The 21,304-nt window shown below is 40.9% G+C and overlaps 1 protein-coding gene across 3 annotated transcripts in view; it reads right to left on the bottom strand.

Annotated features, from left to right (window-relative positions):
• The window catches only part of AGFG1 (ArfGAP with FG repeats 1), a 33,636-nt gene extending 17,783 nt beyond the window's left edge, over positions 1 to 15,853 (bottom strand). For 2 of the 3 annotated variants that reach the window (XM_026040033.1, XM_026040034.1), the window contains exons 1-2: positions 15,612 to 15,853; positions 7,482 to 7,575 (exon numbers count right to left, since the gene is read on the bottom strand). In XM_026040033.1, coding sequence (XP_025895818.1) covers positions 7,482 to 7,575; positions 15,612 to 15,778 — 261 coding nt within the window. In that variant the 5' untranslated portion in view covers positions 15,779 to 15,853. The remainder of the gene's footprint in view (positions 1 to 7,481; positions 7,576 to 15,611) is intronic. The other variant, XM_026040035.1, reaches the window with a different exon arrangement.
• Positions 15,854 to 21,304: the final 5,451 nt, after the last annotated feature.

Here is a 21,304-nt window from a genome sequence, read left to right as displayed (position 1 = left end):
TAAGCTATTGGATAGAGGCTGGCAACAAGAGCGAGAAACCAGTGCTATGATTAAAAGATAGCTATAAATTAGTAATTTAGATACTCATCTGAAGGTCAGACTAGCAGTTTTTGCTTTAACTAAGCCTCTTCGCTAACCAGTACTTATTCAACAAATGCATTCCAGAAGAGGTAATTTTAATGCATCCCTTTCAGTTTGTCTATTTCAAGTCATAATTTGTCTAATAATGGAAGAAATGGAAAAGAATGTATGGCACAAAATTTACTAAATTCATATGAAGTCCAAGCCTCACAAGCCCCTCAAACCCAAGTAGCTACAAACACAAGCACTATTCTAACAAAGTGAGGCAATCTTTTATGTTATACCACACAAGCCAGCCATATTTCCATATGCAAAATTAGGCTGCAGACACTTTAAGAATGTGAAGGGCTACAGTAGTCCGTTAGTCTCCACATCTATGCATGATTTTTCAGCAAAAGCAGGAGACTTCCCCCAAACCTCTGCCAGGGATTTGCTCAGCATTATTCCCTTGATTCCCTTCTGCAGAGGCAGCAAGATCTGTACGGGCTGCCCTTTCTGAGGTGTAACTGTACAAGGTGGCCTGCATAGAATAGCTGTGACCTGGGGAGCTAAGAGGTCCTGTCTGCAGCTGATTATAGAATATTGGGTAGCAGGAGCTGCCCAGTCTGTACAACTCTCCTCCCTTCAGACCCCAACACACTGGAAAGAACATCAGAAACATCAAAGGCAAGCAGCAGTTTTGCACAGATTAAAGCAGGCAGAAGGACAAGTGTTAGAACAGCCAGCAGCTGCAAAAACACACTCAGCTGAACCCTGATGATCAGTGTCCATTCAGCCTAAACACAGACTAGCACCTGAAAGGGAGGTCCCCTTCTCCACCTATGTCAGGCCACTAAATTCTTCCCTCTTCCTTCCATCACACAAAACTGCAAGTCAGCTCAAATAAACACGTTTCAATTACCTTGTTGCCAGTAGCACTGAAACCAGTGCAGAGATGAGCTATAGCTCAGTTTTTCAGCTTTTCCCCTCGCCATTGCTTGCTTCATCTCCACTTGATGCAAAGCTGAGACGTTTGGCCTTTTGGGGGATTAGGTGGGGAACGGGATCAGCACAAGAAATCTTCTCAAACAGTCATGGCTCTGGCTGGCCACACCAGCAGTTTCTAGGTGAAACCTGCAAATTGGACCCTGGAAGACTTTGCATCTAGAGCAGTAACGCAGATGGGGTAGGTACCAGTTCTGAGAGTGTGCTGACAGCTAGGAGGGAACACAGTATATGTGCAGACACAGTGTTTATAACGGTGCTTCATGCAAGGCTTTTTTTTTTTCTTTTTTTTTTTCTCCTAAAGGTATAAGCAATTAATTCTGGAACGTTTAATGTTCAGAAAGCAACCTTCCAGTTTCTTGGAGTCACTAATTTCATTTAAATTCCTAAGCACAACAGTAGTGTAAGTGTGAAACAGGCCTTAAGTCACTATTACATCAGTGCAGTTTGATTAATCTGCCAAGCACTCCTTATTGATTCTCCATTACTAGAAGCAGAGTATCACTAAAAGGCAAGGGCTGCTCCATGACAACACACAACTGCCAGAAGAGAATCCAGACTTATTTCCACACATCTCAGCAAGAAGCTCTCATTTTAATAAGCAGGGTTTGACAACAGCAGCTATGCAAACACTCCTTAAAACATTACTCCTTAGACATGCAAACTGCAAACGTGGAGATGCAAATTAAATTTCATGCAAGTTTCGAGTTCTCCTAAGTATAATTTCTTAGAAGTCTTAACTACGGACAAGCTGCTCAGAAAGGCAGCTTTTATAAAGCTGTAATATCCCGAGAGAAACTAATAAAGGGCACAGTTTTGTCTGTGTCTGCCGAGTACCACCCAACGCTTTGAACAGCGGCAGCCGCTCCGAGCGGCATTCAGCAGGCAGCAAAAGGCCCTTTGTCCCCGGGCTGTGCTGCTGACCTGGCCGCTCTCGCGCGCTGCGCTTCTGCTCCAGCATCTGACTTGACAGGCAGCTCCAGCACTGCATCGATTAGGCCTCAAGCCAGCCGCAATATCCAATTTTTCTGCTATCACCCACCCCTGAGCAAGCAGCAGTGCACTGTGCTTGTCAGCACGTGGGATATCATGGGATGAAATCAAAGTCCGAAATTAAAATACAAGAAAATATTAATTATGGTTAGAGACAGAAATTGCATGATTATATGCATTTAAACTATGAAAAAGTACCTTTTCACAGCTTTAAGAGTTAACTAACAGAATCTCATGCAATAGACAGTTTGTTCTCTGTGTGTAAAGATGAAATGTGAAATTCTTGCTAACTAAACCATCACCATTTTTTTTATTTGAAAGCTATTTAAAATTTACTTCTATGATATCAACATCAAGAAATTGTTTCTCGTGTCATACAACTTCTAGTGATTTCTAGTGAGGAAGGTTTGTTTAGCATTTACCCCTTTGGCCTTAGGATTGTTGCTTTAAGTCACTCTCCGAACATGACTGCTTTAAAACCCCTACCTGGACCTGAGACAACACAAGATATCAAGAGATTAATTGCATGAACAAGTTAGTAAAAAAACTAGAACACCAGACTAGGAATTTCTGTGAAGAGTACACTCTAGCATGAGCTTCAGCCTTATGTTCTCTCTGGTCTGACTCCTGAACAAGCAATGACACAGCTGTTCGCAGCATGTGCTGATTTGTGCTTGGCTATTACTTAGGGCACAGGGGAATAAAAGTGCAAAAAGATACACAATAAAAATAAAGCAGAACAACCTATGTTTCAAGAATTTTGGAACAAGCCAAACAATGCAGAGTTTAAACCCCTCTCTCTGCTCTGTAATGATTCTGTTTAATAAACAGATTTGCAGGGCTGATTCAGATAATGCTACCGCCCCAGTTTCATCCTGAGCTCCCTTGCAACAAAATTAGTCACTCCTCAGTTTTTAGAAATGATACATAAAGACGCATCATCTCTCATCATACAGCTACAAAATACACCTTTGAGGGACCAGGCCTATATATTCTCCAGTTTTCTCACCATCTCCTTGGCCGTACTCTGATTCAGTCATTTAGTATTAATATTGTTGCTTTTGCAAAGCAGCACAAATAAGCCTCTGCTCAAAATCCCTGTTCGAAGTCTTGCTGCAGAATTCCTTTTGATAACCAAAGCTCTACTAAAACAAAGTACTTTGCTTAGGAGAAAAGAGCCTGACTTTGCTGGAGCCAAGAGTAAACATTCAAGTTATGTCGGAGCCCTTAGAAAAAGTGGAATGTATCCAACAATCCATAATCATTGTCAACTGTCCCTGAATAGTGTAATTAGTCCATGTCCCACTGGTTCACCAACAAAGAGAGGGGAAAAAAAAAAGAAAAAAAAAAAGACCACCAAGACAGAATGATTTAAGGGTATGCAGTATTTTAAAGTCTGCTTTTGCAGAGAGGTTAAGAAGAGCAAAACTTCTGCCTGCTCCTACTACTTCTCAGTGGACATTGTGGAAGGTGTTAAAAGACAAAAGGTGTTTTTATTTTGTTAAAGTCAGCTGACAATGATAAGCAGAAATCAAGATTAAGCTTTATTTATCCCTGTGAAATTCAGAAAGCTCATGAGAATCCTTCTACAATTGGTTTTGGGAGGAACACCACCTGTTTCCTGCCAACAGGCTCCCCCCCTGCAAGGGACATGATAAGATATTTGCCAACTGGATACTAAGCAGTTCACCATTAGAGTGAGACAGAAGCACAACTACCTTCAACCTACTCACCCTGGCACAGATCAAAAGCCAGGAGGGTAGAAAAGCAGAAATACTGAGTTGCCATAGCTTAATACATTGTGGAAAGGAAAACCTGGGACAAGTGCATATACTATGTTATAGTAAGTCTTTACATACATTTTTCCTCATACTACTAGTCTCCCTGAATCCACACGCAACAATGAGTTATGTTGAGATTTTATTTTTTTTTGGCTAGAATTGCATTTACCAATTCTTCTTTTCTAAACATCAAGTAGGTTTGTTGTGCTACAGCCTGAGCAACTACCTGCGTTTTCAATTTTGTCATTAAGGAAACAAGAAGTCATCCCATCCACTGCACATTCTGTATACAAACAAGCAAGTACTAAAAGTTTCAGGTTTAAAATCCTTCCTCTTAATAGCATTTTGTGCTTCTAGGAGTTCCAGGCAAGGGTCAAAGGATGAGAAACAGATTTTACTGTTTTCCATATTTTTTTGGCTTTCATTTTTCTTTCTAGAGATTGGGTGGGGAAAGAAAAATTAAAAAAAAAAGACACTAGTAAAGAAAAAGAATTCAGCGGCATCTGTCCAATTTTGCAAGAAGCCTGAAATAATCTGAGATGTCAGCTGCCTCTATTCCAGAGCTACATATTTCAAACACCAAACAACAATTAGCCCTGTCACAACTATGTTGCCGATGCACATTTTTGGTACGTGTGCGGGGAGCAGCTACGGAGAGCCAAAGGCTGCAAGACACTGAGCCACTCCACTAGGAACTCCCGTTAAAACAGCTCTGCTGAGTAGGACTAACACGGATTCAGTGCACAGGCCCCTGAACTGGAGCTTTTATTCATGACGTCTTGTTCTCTTGTATGCAGCAAAGACAGCAGAGCAAAGAAAAGCTGTAATAGGACAAGTCTGCTGGCAAAAGGCAAACTAGCCTTGGAAAAGCCACTAGCCCTCTAGCAACAGAGCACTCCTTGCTTAGACCTGAACATTCCACTGTGCATCCACTGAGTAGGAAGACTGTACAGATCAATCTCTAGTTTAAAAAGCTCCAACAAGATATTACCTTTAAGGGGTCTGGTAAATTCCAGATTAGATTTGTTGCCCCCTTCCTTGCTACTCTCCTCCATATCCTCAGTCTCACACCAAAAGTATCCCTGACAGTGCAAAAACTGCAGATTGACACACAACAAAACTGTTTCAAAACATAACAGCCACAGGAAGAAAGATTTGGAAAAAGCTCTGCTATGTACAAGAGCCATGGCTTTGTTTAGCAACTCAAGAGCTCCTGATGTCAATATTATTCATCAATTTCTATAGGTGAAAAAAAGTTTTCACCTATACTTCCATAGTACTTCCATATATACTTCCAGCATACCAATTTCCAAGTTAGTTTTGGTCCAGAAGCCATAGCTGCTTTCATAAGGACAGAGCCCAAGCTAGTAAATGCTTGGCTCTTGGAAGAGAGACACAAGCAGCTCCTGTGTGTCTGTGCTATTAGCAGCATAGGCTAGTGTGGCACCATTGCACAGTTCAAGCCATCAGGACTCGTGAGCACTCACTCACTCCTCCCTCTCCTCTTTATTTCCATCATGTAAATACAGCACAGAAATACTTCAACATCACTCTCTGTGAAGAGATAGTGGGATAGGTAGAAATCCTATCACCCAAATCAACCTCACACACACTCAACACCCTTTTATCCTTCAAAAGGAACCCAAGAAGCTGCTTAAAGCAGCAGCTGGAACAAGTTGCCATTCTTTCCACAAAAGCAAGCTTTTCCCAAATCCAGCAAAAATGGAGTCTGGACAAAGCTCACACCCAGCACAGGAGTAAGCAACGCCAAGCTGTAAACATCCCCAAATACAGCAAGATAGTCTCACTTTTGTTCGGTTTTTGAGCAACTGTGACATCCATCATTTGCAACTAGAAACACTGATTCAATGTTACTTTAGAATTAAGGCAATGCACTCAATGGAACTGCCTGCCCAGGAAATTGGTGGAGTTTCCATCCCTGGCAGTGTCCAAAAAACGTGTAGATGAGGCACTTGAAGACATGGTTTAATAGGCAGGATGCTGATGGGTTTATGGTTGAAGCTGATGATTTTGAAGGTCTTTTCCTACCACAGTGATTCTATGGTTCCAGACATCCCCAAATTAATTTAAAAGACCATCTTATTTATGAGGTAGCTCATTCAAACCATTCCAGTACTTTCATTAACTGCACGAATAAGAATGACAACACCACCAAGACCCTTGCTATCAAAGCACACTAAACTATTACAAATATTTTTTGCATGTTTTTAGGTTGATAATAAATGCTACATAAACTATATCAGTTTATGTGATGCTGGCAGTCAGGACTACAGTCAGAAGGAGAAATACACTTATTGACTGAGCTGGGATAATTCAAGTTTTCGAAGTAGCAGTGGGTCAAACCAGTTTTATTTTCTAGCCACTGCAGAATCAGGAAAAAAAATGAGATCTAAATAGATTCTTTTTTCTCTACAGATCTGAAGTTTAAAGTGGAGTTTATAATCAAATCTATGGCAAGACTCCCCCAATATGTTTTATCAAAATTGCCTTTATCATGAAAACTGCCTTTATTATGCTCCCTATGCAAAAGGCCAAAAATATGCTGCATCATACACAATGTAACACATGTATAATATGCCACAACATTTTCAAAAAAAAGGTTAAATACATTAAGAATGCTTTACAACAACCAGAAGACTTTAGATCTTATTCCAGCTCTGTCTAACAAAATTATTCACTAACAGTTTTTGACTTTTTCCCCTACCCAAATAAATAATGCATATTATTGCAAGGACAGAAAAAGAAATAGATATTTTATTTTCATTCTTAAAGCTGACAGTTATGAATTGGGTTAAGCTTAAAAAAACAGGCATCAGTAATTCAGCTAACGATTGGATTTGTCTTAACAAAGTTTCAAGATAAGATACCAGCGATATGCTCCATAATTTCCAAACAACAGGTTCACACAACTATCCAAAGCGAAACTGTTTTTTTCAGTAATACAACCATTAAGATTAAAAGCAAAAGCTGTCTCCAAATCCTCAATGCTGCAGTGCTGCATTAAAATATTTATTTCATCCTCAAATTGAGGAGTGCAATAGCCACATTCAGAGTTTGCATACTCTCTGTGTCAAAGATTTACCCGGGCTTTCATTTTCACCAGTGGGGGGGACGCTCACAGCACACACACGCATAGGGACTTGCTTCTTCAAAGCTGCCCCAAGCTCCTCTAAACATACAGCTGCTTCTAATTCCCCTCCTTCCTCTTCAAGGACCTTAAGCAAAGTGACATATATTCTTCAAAGGAGGAGGCTAGTGACACCTACTTGGTAAAAATATAGCTAGAGGCAAGAATTTTCCTTTGGTCACAGTACAATCTTTCAGGTAACACTGCTGCAGCCAACACGCAGGCGGATGCACACTGCCTGCCTCGTGCAAAAACAAAGCATAGCCCAGCTCAGAAGCACTGAGCATGTTAATCTAGATAGTCTAGGCTGTGAAATAACACACAAGAAATACTATCATGACATCTGCCTAAGTGAAATGAGAACATTAAAAGTATCACTTCAAAAGACTGGTGGCTTCTGTCTATTCCTTGCTAGAAAAAAATGCTTAAGTAGTATTTCAAAGTTTGATATTAAAATGCTGCCACACACTTGATACTCTCCATTTAATACTTACTTCATTTCCATGTTTCTGCAGAAATTCTATTTCCTGTTGTGTGAAAGTAGTCATGGAAATCGACTTCACTCTGTGGGGTGGATTCAGGCCCCGTCTAAAAGAAGCAAAAAGCATTTAGTCAGTATTCTGGAAAACTGTGGTCATACAATCTCTTCAAAATTACAAACAAAATAAGCCAGTTTTAACATAAAGAGTTGTCTCTGGAAATAGCAGTAATTTTGGTACTGTCACACAACTTAAAGGTTATATGCAAACTTGTCTTAGGGTAAGATTTAGTGTGCAGAGCTAAGCAATTGAATTTTAGATGAGATCAGTGTTTATAGTGGTGAACACAAACTAACTCTGGTCCTTCCTATGTAAGTTTATGCACATATAATTAGGCCTTTTAAAAAGAACTCATCTGCTTCCCTAGACTTGTTCACCCTCACTCTGCCCTCCATCTCTCCGACAACCTTGGGCCTCTCTATAGCTTTCCTTTCCTCTCCCTAACAGGGACCTATTCTCATTATAATTTCTACCTGACCATTAGATCTCTTAAGCTGAATTCCCCAGCCCACATTCAGTTTTCTCCCTTGCTGTAATCTATCTTTCTGCTACTTTCCAGTATCTTTTCCTCTAGATTAGCTTTGCCCCTCCTTGCAGATCTGTCTTCTTCCACCAACTCAACACTATGTAAGTAACAGTGGCACTAAAGGAAGACATTTCTGTTCTGCTTGCAGAGGACACCTACCATTATTAAGGTAACGGCTCTTAGGTTCAGTGGCTCTGCCTTAGGCAAAAACGGGCACCAGTCTCACATCCACATCACAAAGGCTAACAGAAACTCAAGTCAGTCTTTTTGCCAAAGCCTTACTTGTCAAATCCCATTCAGTCAAAACTTGAAGGCAAAGAAGAAAAAAAAAAATTGCTGGGTAACAGTGCCAGGTTAAAAAAGAAAAAAAAAAAAAAAAAAAAAAAAAAAAGCCCCCAAAACTTTTTATTTAAGTATGTGCTAACTACCATTTCTGCCCACAAATACTTCTAATTAATATCTAACCATGTTTTTCTCAGTGAAATCAAGGACATTCTATCCCACATATACTAAGCAGCAGAAATACAGAAATACTAGATAAGGCAATATAACTGTGTTAGTTAAAACACTCAGGTTAAGGTTAAGCAGCCCTGTGTTTACGTGATACCATCTTAAAAAAATAATAATATACAGTGCTTTGATATCTTATAGCTACATAAAATTGTGTGGTTATGTACATGAGAAGAAAGTTTCCAGAAAAAGAGGTTGAGGGAAGCTTTCCAGGAAAGTAACATGGAACTAACAAATTACTAACAAAATAACGATAAGATTTAGCTTTATTGCTTACATTTGTTACTCGGCAGTAATTATAACCTTCGTTTAGAATGCCCTTAGGAATGCAAGTTGCTGACATGTCATTAGAGAAGACTAGTAGTTTTCTTTAATACTCCCTACTCCCTGTGACTATTCCAGGAATGCTAACTGTAAATTGAATTATTTTCTACCAAAACAGGGGATGAAAAAATCTGTTGCAACAAAGGTTAAAAAGATTTTACTTTTATTGTCATCACTGAATTTTTAAAGAGAATATTTAGCACTTTGAATGTCCAGTTCGGTAGATGACATGGAAAAGTACACATACTTGTCACAACTTCACCATTGCCTGAATTCACACTGTACCTATAAAAAGGGTACAGTTCTATTCCTCTCTAAAAAAATGGTTTTCACTTTTAAAAATCAGAGATTAAAACACGGGAACTATTTAGAACATTAAGCAGTACATTTTAGGCCATTTCGAATTTATCAAGTTTTAAAACACTTGAAATTTGAAGCACTTCAAAAACAAACTCACTGTATTTTACCAAAAAATTCAGCGAAACTGACTGAAACTACCCTGAAAGCAGAAGTCATATGCAGATCTATTGGCATAAGAATTAAAAGTTTACACAAAGTTATTTGCTTAAGCAAGTTCTTCAAATTTAAGTGTCTAAAATTAGGCTACATGGTTGAACAGCTCAACTAAGTTCTTGCCTCAGCACGAAGGAAAAGTTTTATTAAGTTCTGTGAAAAAGACTGAGGTAACTTGTTTATTCTACTTATCTTTTCAGTAAGTGAACTTTTCTCAAGATGTCCAACTTCAACATTAAACCAAAATTAACTAATAATCTAACTTCTTTCACTGAATCATCAATTAGATGCATAGCTTCTTCACAAATAACCATACTATTACTAAAGTATTATCCATTTTTTCCTCAATACTCATGTTAAGACATATTTACTTCAAAGAAAAATCTTAATAGCTCTATGCAGCTAAACCCCCGTGAGTTTCAGATCTACTGCTGGTATTAGCATTTTCATTTTCCTTTAAACGTAACATCTTGCTCTGTACTTGTGCAACTGAATAATGACATTTCACTAAGCCACACTACAGAATCACATGCTAAGGACATCACAGTGACATCCAGCTGACACCTCACATAGTTATCTTTCATTAAATATTATACCATCACTGCCCCTTGCACTCAAGCTAAGTTGAAAAGAGTTTCCATCTACCTTAGTCTGTTCAACTTACTGTTCTCTCACTGAGGAACTTTCACAGCTAGATTGCTATGAGCTAGGAAGGAAATATGCTCTGTTTGTACAGGGTAGGTCATAACACAAGAGCGTCAGATATCTTGCATGATGAAAAAGAGGATGTGGCCCCACTAGCGATTCAGAAGACTGTCTTTTAGAAGACAGGAAATTCTGAGCATGACTTTAATGCTCAGTATTGCAAAATGAGCAACCAAGCTGCAGTAGTTGCAGTATATGATTATTTTTGAATGTTTAAGATAGAAAAAGGAGGAAAAAGGCCTCTTACACAAAAGCAGAAGCCTAAGTCAGACTGCAGCATGGAGTGCAAAATTAGAGGCTCCATTACACAGCATATAGACATAGCCCAAAAGAAATGCACCAAGTTCTTTAGCTAAACAGCCACACTCAGATTCTACCATCAGGAACAGCTTAAAAAAGAAGGGGGGGTGGGAAATACACAGCACAAAGCAACAAACATACCCACATGCCTCTTTTTATGCTTTCCAACCAGCATCAGACACTCAGCTGCATTATCCTCATGAACTAACTAGAACCTCCCTAAGACAGAGCAGCTGCAGGATTTACACAACAGAACTCCAGAACCAAACTAAAGCTACTCTTCCTTCAAAATCCTATGATATTTTACCCCTTCCTTAGCTACAGAAATACTTTTGACTCAAATGATGCACAAACAACTTGTCCACATATGGAGGAAGCTTACTGGTAGGCAGGCAAGTAAAACTATCCCTTACAAGCAGATAAACCTTATTTTCCCACAGGTGAAACATATCTAACCCCTCCACCTGTTTCTTCTCATCTATCCGTCAGGTGCTTCACATGCTGCTGGTGCTTTGCAGTCTTCCCTGTCAAGGCAACAAAATGGGTAAGTCCTTAGTCAAGAGCAGCAATACACATGCACTCAAGTTTAAGAGCTGCACGTGCTTCCCGTGGCACTGCAGACAGTCACCTTCTTCTCACAAGGCTGCACACGCACCAGCATGGGCCACCTGGGACCTGCACACACAGAGTGGTACCAGCAACGGCTGCCACCAGAGCACTGACCCACCCCACAGCACTTGCCCATGTGAGACTGCTCTGCTAGACTGCACTCCAATACCCTGCATTTTGAGCCCACTCCTATATGCAAAACTTCTTTAAAGATAGCAGTTACTCCAAGGGAACTCTGCTGTGCCAGAGCCTCCAGCAACGAGCTTGTCCTCTGCTGGGCTGCTCTAAGCTGTCAGCGGCCCCTGTACACGGAATGCTAACAGAGCAACTGCTCTTGTTAAAGTCGTGTGCTTTTGCAACCAAACTGAGCGTTAAAACCACTGATACAAGACTCTGAATCCTGGGCAACTTAAACACTAACATTCAAAACACTAGGAATGAGCACTCTAGAGTTTGTTAGTAGTGTAATTTAATAGCAGATCATGGTTGAACTTGTGACTGCTGGCAGAGTAGAGAACAGGCATTCCTGTGTTCACCTCAAACGAGCGTTTGCAAAGCATCAGCCAGGGACAGGAGGAGAAAAGGAAGGAAAAGTGGCTACTGTGGAGCTGAAGGGTCATTTCCAGGAGAGGGGAGGCGATTCAAACCCCCCAGTGCTACTCCACATGAGATTCTAGCACTGTCTCAAGAAAAATCTGATCTGCTGGGCAGCAGGAAGTTAGTGATGCAAGTCAACCACAAGCCATTAGAGAGCACCTACATCTCCAACTGCCTGGAAAAGAGCCTTTTTAAACTCCCCAGGGTCACTATATCCATTTTTGTTTCTAGGCTATTGCTATCACAAGAAAGAAAGAAAGAAAGTATAAGCAGTGCATTGGTCCTTCCTAATACGTGCAGACTTCCCAGGAGACCCTCTACTACCTCACAAACTTACTATTTTTAACAGCAAAAAAACTCATATAACCTTGTCTGTGCTTCTAAATATGTAATGCAACTTTTTCTTTTTTTCTTTTAAACAAATCCTTCCTTTCTTGGCTGCATAGTATTCATTGAGGTGTAGCCACTTCCCTAGCTCTCCAGCAATGACACTAAATAAAAGAAATATAGCCACATAAGAAATACTCTAACAAAGACATACATACATATACATACACATATGGAACCATTTTCCAAACATGTTCCTAAGAAGGAGGGTGAAAAAAAAAAGACTGGAACATCACGTCAACACAAACTGAACTAGCTTTGCTTCAACCCAGGAAACTGTAACAAAATACTCTAAATTCTCCTTGTTGCTCCTGACACAAGTCAGTAGCAGGAGCACCTGAATGAGATAGTTCCTTAGAAAATCCAAGAGAAGTAGCAAATTACCATACAAAATGATAGTTGATTTAACCCTGTCTATACAAACATGTGAGTTTCTAGTAGTATGAAACTTACAGATGTGGAATCTTTCATCAGAGATTTGTCTGCTCAAGAATCATAAAATGTGCTAGTTTATGAGAGTTGGGAGCTGTCTGATGAGCAGAGGCACAGAAGGGCTTGAAAGCAGAGATGCCCAAGTCACTGAAAAGCAAGGCAGAGGCGTGTGATGAAACACAGGGGAAGCTGTCACTAACATACAGCAAAACCAAAACCACACTAGACATGGCCAACATAAACCTCTGGTTCAAAGGATTTTCCCCAAACCAGAAGAACCTTTCTGCCAAAAGAAAACTGGAATCATTCCTCTAGATAGGGTTTTACTACGACAAAAAGAAATCTTTTGCTTTTGGATTACACTACTCTTTGACCTAATGATACAACAATTGTTGGCTGTCCCCTTTCACTCTTGGGGAAAAAAAATGGGTACATATTTCCACAGAGCTTATGATCTTGTCCAATACCCGAAAGCAGAATTATGTAAAGCATGCATGGTGCTTGCTTTCTACATGAGAGGAATTTAAGCAGCGGACAAGCAAAGGTATTTCAAGATGAAGTCACTATCCACTTTCTTCTGTTCGCTCCATTTTACACAGTGCAACTTTTCCTCTGTTCAACCCAACCTAGTGAGAGAATGTGAACTCCTGGTATCACAGAGAATGATCACCTACGGTTATCCATACTTCTACTTAAAAAAAGTACAGTTGAAGGGTTTACAGTTAGACTTTATGATCTTGAAGGTCTTTTAAAAACCATAATGATTCTATGATTCTAACTATCACTTCTCATCATTAATTGAGCTACTGTACCGTATTTTGCATTTAGCGCTTTACATCTGAAAGAACTGGTCTAGCAGACTAGAAGAATACTTCCCGTATCACACTACAAAATAATTAATATAGGAAGCAATGCACACCAAGCAGAGGGCACAATACTATTATTAAAGTCTTACAGGAAAGCAAGTGCAGCAAGATAGAACACAAGTTCCTGTGAAGAGCTGCAGAAGCAGCAGTACTTTTACAGTTTTACCACTACGTGGTTTCTTTCCAAGTCACTCTTCTTCAGTGTAGAATTCTATAGTGAAAAGCATTAATAAACAAGATGTACACACAACTGTCCTAACAGAAGTACTGCTAAGCTTTAAGGCTTGAAGAGTTAAAGATCAGTTTCCAGTTTTGAAGTAAGCGTGACCTATCCCTGCACTGTCTCATTATTAACAACGAGGAAAAAATATCCCACTGGTAAGGCTCTTGAGTGTTAACCATTACCCACGACCTTGCACACACAACTTAGGAAAGCATTTGCAAGGCAACATGAAAGATGAGCACAAAAGTATTTCAGAAGAAAACTTTAGGTAGTCCTCTGAAAGATTCTTTACTCCAGCTCTAAGTGTAGGTGTTACTAGCTGTAACAAATGAAAGTATCGTGTGCCTACAAAAAAAAAAAAAAGAAAAGAAAAAAAAAGAAAAAGCACATTGCATATACAGAATACAAAAAGTATTCATGTTTTATATCATACTGAGTCATGGACCCCTTTCAGAGGAAGGCTCATTGTTTTTAAGCATGGTAACCCCTAAATGATGGCAAATTTAACAGCAGTGCCAGGAGTCCCCTGATTAATGTCTGCTTCACTGCAGGCACATCCTTTATGCTACGGCAAACTGGACTAGTAGACTGAGTATATGAATTGGCCAAGACCAACAGATAAACTGAGTCCTCTCAAACCCATGCTAAATATCTCAACAAAACTTGTGCTGTTAACTTGTCTGTTAATATTATGAAGCCTGCAAATAAGAGAAAGTAGACCCACAGTGTAGTTTTGTCATGCTGTCAGTTTAACCAGTAGGAACATGTGCAACCATTAAATAAGCTCCATGCAGCAGCTTAAAATAGTTTCATATACCAGCACAAATAATAGTTTGCTAACAGAACAAATAGCCAGGGCTGGCCGATTAAGTACCACGTACATGTCAAAAACTAAACTCTCTTTTCATACCACAACCTGAATGTTTTTTATACTTTCGTCAAGCCCATTCAGAAGTCTACAAAAATACAAGTAAAAATGAAAGGAAGGGGGGAAAAAAAAAAGAAAAAAGACTAATTCTGAAATATTCTGAAATATTCTGAAATATTCTGAAATATTCTAATTACAAAGGCATCTTGTTCCATGTAAATTCAGCATGGCACCAACATGTTCACTTTGTTCCGTATTCCTATATAATTGGCAATTTTGTTTTAAAAAAGCATCTGCAGAACAGTTCTTCAGTATGTTCTTCAGTATGTAAGGCCTAGAAATTAGCTCTTTAAGATCACACATGTTTCTCCTGAAGTCAGATCCTTACAAACACAGATGTGAATTATCTGACCTATTAATTATTACCTACTTGGTCCACTTTTGTTTTTCTCCACCCCACAAGCACAACTCCATGGGAAAGCAAACAGGCAAACAGATTTTGCTGTGCAAACAGTCACAGTGCAGATAGCAGGATTCCTGGCCCAGCTGCAAGCGTGCACCTGCCTCCCTTGGGAAGCACAGGGACACGCAGCGCCGGGAGCCCGGGGGCTCCAGTTCCAAACACGCTGCTCCAGCACCGCGGTGCAGGAGGGAGCAGGAAGAGCGGGAGGCCTGTGCAGGAATGAGGAACAGGAAAAAAGCAGGCCAGTCTATCAGAGCCAAACCCTTTTCTTAAAGATAATGTCCAATTTTGCAGGAAGTAACAAACACAAGGGAGAAAAAAAAAACACCACAACGTTTTCCAACTGAGTACACTTTAGAGCCCAAAGCAGGAGATTTATAGAGCTGTTTCACAGACTGCTATCGAGCAGCATCTGATGCCTGAAGAGCTGCGCTGGTGGGTGTCATTAGCGTTAATTTTAAAATAAAATAAAATAAAATAAAATAAAATAAAATAAAATAAAATAAATAGAAGGCACAGGGAAGGCAGCCTCCATACCGGCCCTGCAGCCTCTGCAGCCCTTCGGCTCGGCCCGCGCCGGCCGCGGCGCCTCGCTCCCCTCCCGCCGGGCTCTCCGGAGGCCGCGCTGGCCCCGGCCCGGGCCGCGGCCGCCGCCGGGGCTGCGGGAGGCCAGGGCGCCTCCCCGCTCCGCCCGCGGGGGGCGGCTGGGCGCAGGCCGCGGGGGCCGCGCCGTGTCCCGGCCGCCGGGCGGGTCGCACTCACAGGATGCCGGAGCAGGAGGTGCACACGAAGCTGCCCACCGTCATGTCGGTGTAGGTGGGGCCGCGCTGGTCGCAGTCGAAGCACTTGCGGTTGGGCGGCAGGCTGCTCATCTCCCGCAGCAGCTTCAGGTGCTTCTCCTCCTGCTTCCGCTTGGCGCTCGCCGCCATGGCGCCGCCGGCGAGGCCCTGCGCCCGCCCCGCTCACAGCCGGCGGCGGCCGCGCTGCGCCGCCCGCCGGGACAGCGGCGCCCGGGGCTGCGGGCGGGAGCAGCGAGGGCAGCGGGCGCGCGGCGAGGCGCCCCTCGCGCCGGCCGCCGGCGGCCGCGCAGGGCGCGCCGGCGAGGCGGAGGAGGCCGGCGGCGGCGGCGCCAGGCCCGGGGCGGCTGAATGACGAGCGCGGGCGGAACCTGCGCGACACCTTGACGGGATGAGACGCGGAGATGGCGGCGGCGGCGGCGGGCCCGGCGGCGCCCCCTGGCGCGCGGGAGGACGCGGCGCGGCCGCCGCTACCTGGCGTGACCCGGCGGGGCGGGGCAAAGCGGCGGCCGCCGTTAACGGTCGGCGCGAGTAACGGTCGCGGGGTGGGCGGTGCCCTCGGTGCCGCCGCCTGCCAAGGCGCAGAGCCGCGGGCAATGTTGATGCTCGGTGCGAGCCGCTCTTGTGGAAAAACCAACATTGAACACAGTTTATTTTGTTAGTGATGTGATTTGCAGAACTGCCTAGCAACACTGTGCAATTAACATCTCTTTAGATTTAATGGCCTGCCGATTCTCTGCATTTGGGGTCACGTTTTGCATCGCTGACGTCAGTACGCGTTTCAGCAAGGGCTCTTGCAGGAGCCAGATCTGACGCGGAGCATTTTCCTCATAGTTTTCTTCCAAAAGCTCTAGAACTAGGTGGACAGCGTGGGCAACTGGGTGAATTCCTCTGCAAGGGCTAAGGAATGCGAGGAGATCAACCACTCATTAAACCAAAGTGTAATGCACTGCTCTTAAATATTTTTAATACAGTTGTCTAAAGCTTTCATAGTGGGGAAAAAAAGGTTTATCATTAAGTAATCAGAGATGCATGAACAGAATTCATAAAAACAAACATGAGAGATTTCCAGAGATATTTCCAGCCTCACGATGAGCTTTAATATTTTATTTCTCCGAAATGATCATTAATCATGTTTTTTTTAAAGACAGGCCCTCTCTATTCTGTGTTTATGCATTTATGTTGTATATTTTAGACATATGCAGGTCTGAAAACTGGCTTTGGATTTTGACATACCATCTTTTTGGCCCATTCATTCAAGCCCCATTTCACCTCCCCAAAACACCTTTGTAACTCCTGAGGCTCTTCCAGCCTCCCCTTTCCGATTTCTGTTGCTCTCATTTGTAATTCACAGCAAACATCAGTTTCCTCAAAACAAACAACTTTTTTTTTTGCCTCCAAACCACTAATGATAAAAATGCACAAATAATATACATGACTGAAAATCCTACATTAGTTTTACTCTTCAGTTTTACTTTTTTTCCTGATGCATTTTTCCATTTCACTACATTAGAACCTGAATTCCTGTTCCTACAGTTTCTCTACCCAAAGAATGAATGTTCTTCATTCTCTCCTCCAAATGATCAGATTTATGCTTTTCTGGTTGGAAATATACTGGGCAGCTGTTTATTCTGAAAGTGCTTAATCCCAGCTGCACCTGCTACAGCTTACAGCATTAACATTAATTTGCTTACCAAAGTAAAACAATGGCTCCTTGCAATATTTTTTCATAAAATCAAACAAAAATCTTCAAAAGCCAGCTCAGTCATAGGCAATCATTTCCAAAGGTAGGACTTAAGTAAGCTCTTAAATATGGGATAGTATGGATACAAATTATAATTTGCAAGCACGTAGTTTAAGGAAATTATTGTCTGGACCAAAAGAAACAAGTGTCTAAGAATGTACATTTGGGAGATGAATAAGACAGCCTCTGTTTGTCGCTAGGATATCCATTTTAAAGCAATTAACCCAGCGGGCTAAGTGACGTGAAAAAGATCATGCTGAAAGCCTAATGGGCTATTAAACCATCTTGCTTTGCTACCGATGAGCATACAAAATTAATCCTGGGATTAGGTATACAGGATCTGTGCTAAATTGCTACTGCAAGATTTGTGTATAGAGGACTTTCTGAAAACACCAATAAAGATCATGGCAAGTCTATCTGATAGGAATGTTCACTGATACGCTCTATTAAAGATTCAGTCAACTGAGCATAAATCAATGTCCTTTCCTGTGCTTATTGGAGGTGTATCTGTCTAATAAATAGATACTTTCTACCAAAAGATTAAAGTAAGAAAAAGTGTGGAAACATTTATACAGATTGTTATTGATTGTTGACAGGTATTTAAATCAAGAAAGCTAAGGTGTGGGAAAATAATCAAACAAATATCATTGAATTACAAAATTGTGCTTATTTGAAATGCCATTTCCCTTTGACATTTCCCATCCACTGCTGTGACGTTAACGTAACAGAAAATGTAAATGATTCATAACCCTGTCTTTATCCACAAAAGCTGTTTGCAGGAAACAGGCCTCACAACAGAGAGCACAGCACTAGCGCTTCACTTGGTTTGTTTTTCAAGTTAACCATCTTTAATTTTTGTGAGCACCATGTTGTGGCAGTATAACATATATCTAATTCCTTCTGGGTGCTGTAGTGAAACGTGAAGTGATTTTTGGCCATCACAGCAATGAAAGTCAATGCAGAAGTGCTGATTCTGAGGAGGACATGAAGGAGGGTGAGGGCATGGGCCGAGACACACAAAAGCAAGAGACAGAAGAGAAAGATCTATCAAAAAGAATGGGAAAATGGGGAGATCTGTAGTATTTATCTATTTTCTCAGCAGCTTATATTATTACAAGAACTTTTTCAGGTTTTAAGTCAGCTAGAGAAAAGTGCGTGGTGCCAGATACCAAGCAGTAAGAGCAACGCACATCTATATACGGCTGCAGTGAGGGCAAAACAATTGTCGTAGGCATATTTTGTACTTAAAATTTTTCTATTTTGTTTTTCATTTGTTTTTTACTACGTTCTTGTAGTGCCATTTCTTTATTCTAGGATATATGCCAAGGCTTCTATTAACTCTTTTAAAAATTGTCTTATTTGATCATTCTATTCTGCAAGTTCCTATAATTGAACGATGCTTTATAAACTGCACCATAGACAGCAAGGCATTATGTGAATTGGTGGTTTCAAGCTGCCCTTCAGAAGAACATGCCAGAAACAAAGTGAAACATTTTATGCCGAAAGGGCTGTAAATTCACATTTGCTTCTAAAAGAAGCAAAAAATGGGGAGCCCTATCCTATTTCCTGCTTACAGGAACTGCTCATGGGAATGGTAGTAATACGCAAGGCAGTCTAGGGCCTGGAGGCTGAGGAATAGATAGAGAGCAATATGGCCTAAAGCATGGAAGAAACAAACAAATGACCTTAGGAGACAATGATGCGAAAGACCTTAGAGATGAAAGGGGAGTTTAAGACATCCACTAGCATCTGGTTCTAAATTAGAAGGGGAAAAGATAGAATTTAAATAGGTATTTTATCCATAAAAAAAAAGGAAAAATCTCAATTTTCATGTTTATCTAAAAATTTGTTTCCTGAGCCATCAATGAAATTTGAATTCAAGTCTGTTGCTTCAGTACCCTTTCCACTTGATAATGAGCATTTCCTGTCTGATTTCTGTAAAACTCCCACAGGAATGAAGAAAGGCCTTTGTTCCTCTCCACTGATGAATCTAAATTATTGAGCAGTTGGTCTGATTTATGGAAACTGCTATCAGTTAGCGCAATCTTAGAGCTGCCTCAGATTTGATGAAGAGAATTTGGGATAATTTCACAAGTATCTTCACTGAGGAAACTGCAACGTTAGAACAGACAGAGGAAGGAATATTTTTAACCAGTGCATGTTTTGCCCTTACTTTTCATAACTGTATCGTCCCCTAGATTTTTGCAAAAATCCCCAAGAATTTATCATATCCAATTGGCCATTCCATTAGTCGGGGAGGAAAAGACAGAAGTGCATTGCGACTGGCAGTGCTAATAGTAGGGGAGCACTAGTGAGAGGCAAACCAAATTAATTAATTAAAAAACCCACTCGCTAAGGAACATAGTAAAGGTTAATGCAGTTGCTCTGAATAGATACAGATAATCCTTAGTGGCTGTAAATATCCGCTTAGGGGAGGTTCTGCTGCAGGAGAAACCTAATCTCAGTCAATATATGAGGAAAAATACTGTCAAAACTCACAGTATTTCAGCACTGTCTCTACAAACCATTTTGCTTGGAAGTAGGACAAACTCCCAGCTTTGCTTGCTGTTTTTATACATAATTCCGTATGAGGAGCAAGGCTCTCATTCTGCTGCACAGCGTGAGTACATTTCAGCTCCTCCCCTTCAACTGGCCATTTTCATTACTGCAAGTCATAGCTGTAGATGCAAACAGCTTTAAAAGATCTAAGATTTCTTCCAAGATTTTCTAGTGAAGAAATACAGTACTCAAAAAGAAATACAAAGAAATACTCCAGTCACAAAGAAATTCAAACTTCTCATTTCTAAGCTGACTGCTTTTCTCTCTGATGGGGTAACGGGATTGAGCAAATTCATTTGGTCCCTGATTATCTCCCAGATACTTGATCCTACAGCCAAGTTTGCAGGAAAAAGTTAGAAATAATTCACCAAGAAACATTTGAGAAATAAAACAGGAAACAGGTTGCCTAGCTTTGAAATTTGCTAATAAAAAATGTTTTGATATTGGTCCAGATTTTCAGAAACAACCTATTTGCTGTCAATGCTGCACAGAGACTGAAACAGGAAAATAAAAAAAAAATCAACAAATGTCACCTTGTTTCATTTTTATGAATAATTTCAAGCAATAGAGAGGAAAAAAATCTGCATTGCCAAGGGTCTTGAAGTGAGACTACAGATATAGATATAGCAACACATTAGGTGTGTATCTATATACAAAGGTATTATTTTCTTCTTAGTACTAGAAGCAATAATGATTTCTCCCACGCCCTACATGCATCTACTAAATGTCAATCTGAAAGACATTTTTCCTCCAAAACGCTGTGTCATTGGCCTACGGATGCAGGCTGCTGTACAGGCCATTCCAGCAGGCTTCCGAACAGGCAGGCCTCCATTTGGGGTAGAAATGGAATATTTCATAGATGTTTCCATAACAACAACAACAAAAAAAAGCATAAAAGCAAAGCAAGTTGTTACCCTGATATTATAAACAGGAAATGATACTTGAATTGCAGCAGGCTCTAAAGCCATTAGCTCCCTAGCGATGAAAGGCAGATTGAATTATAAAAGTAGTTTTAAGCTCATTGTCGCGTCGTTCCTTGAAGCAGGAGGCCTGCGTAATGGAATAGGCAACTCTTCAGATACACAGCTTTAGTTTAAGGCAAGAATTTTATTCCTAATGAACCATAAATCAAGATATTCTGCAAACAATCTCATTTTGTATCATTTAAAATTGAAGAGAGTAATTTCCACTAGCGTTTAACTCTCAAGCCTATTTTTTCTATGCTTTCTCTCCTTAAGCATCTTCTTATGTTGGAACTATTTCTACAAATGGTTTTTTAACTTGATCATCCTAAACACTGATATTTCTACCAATAACCCAGAGACAGAAGGTGTACCTCCTAGTTCTTTCTATTG

Source organism: Nothoprocta perdicaria, unplaced genomic scaffold, assembly GCF_003342845.1.
Source record: "Nothoprocta perdicaria isolate Ctin4 unplaced genomic scaffold, notPer1 scaffold_25, whole genome shotgun sequence".
NCBI lineage: Eukaryota > Metazoa > Chordata > Aves > Tinamiformes > Tinamidae > Nothoprocta > Nothoprocta perdicaria.
This window is presented reverse-complemented; position numbering and strand designations above follow the sequence as displayed.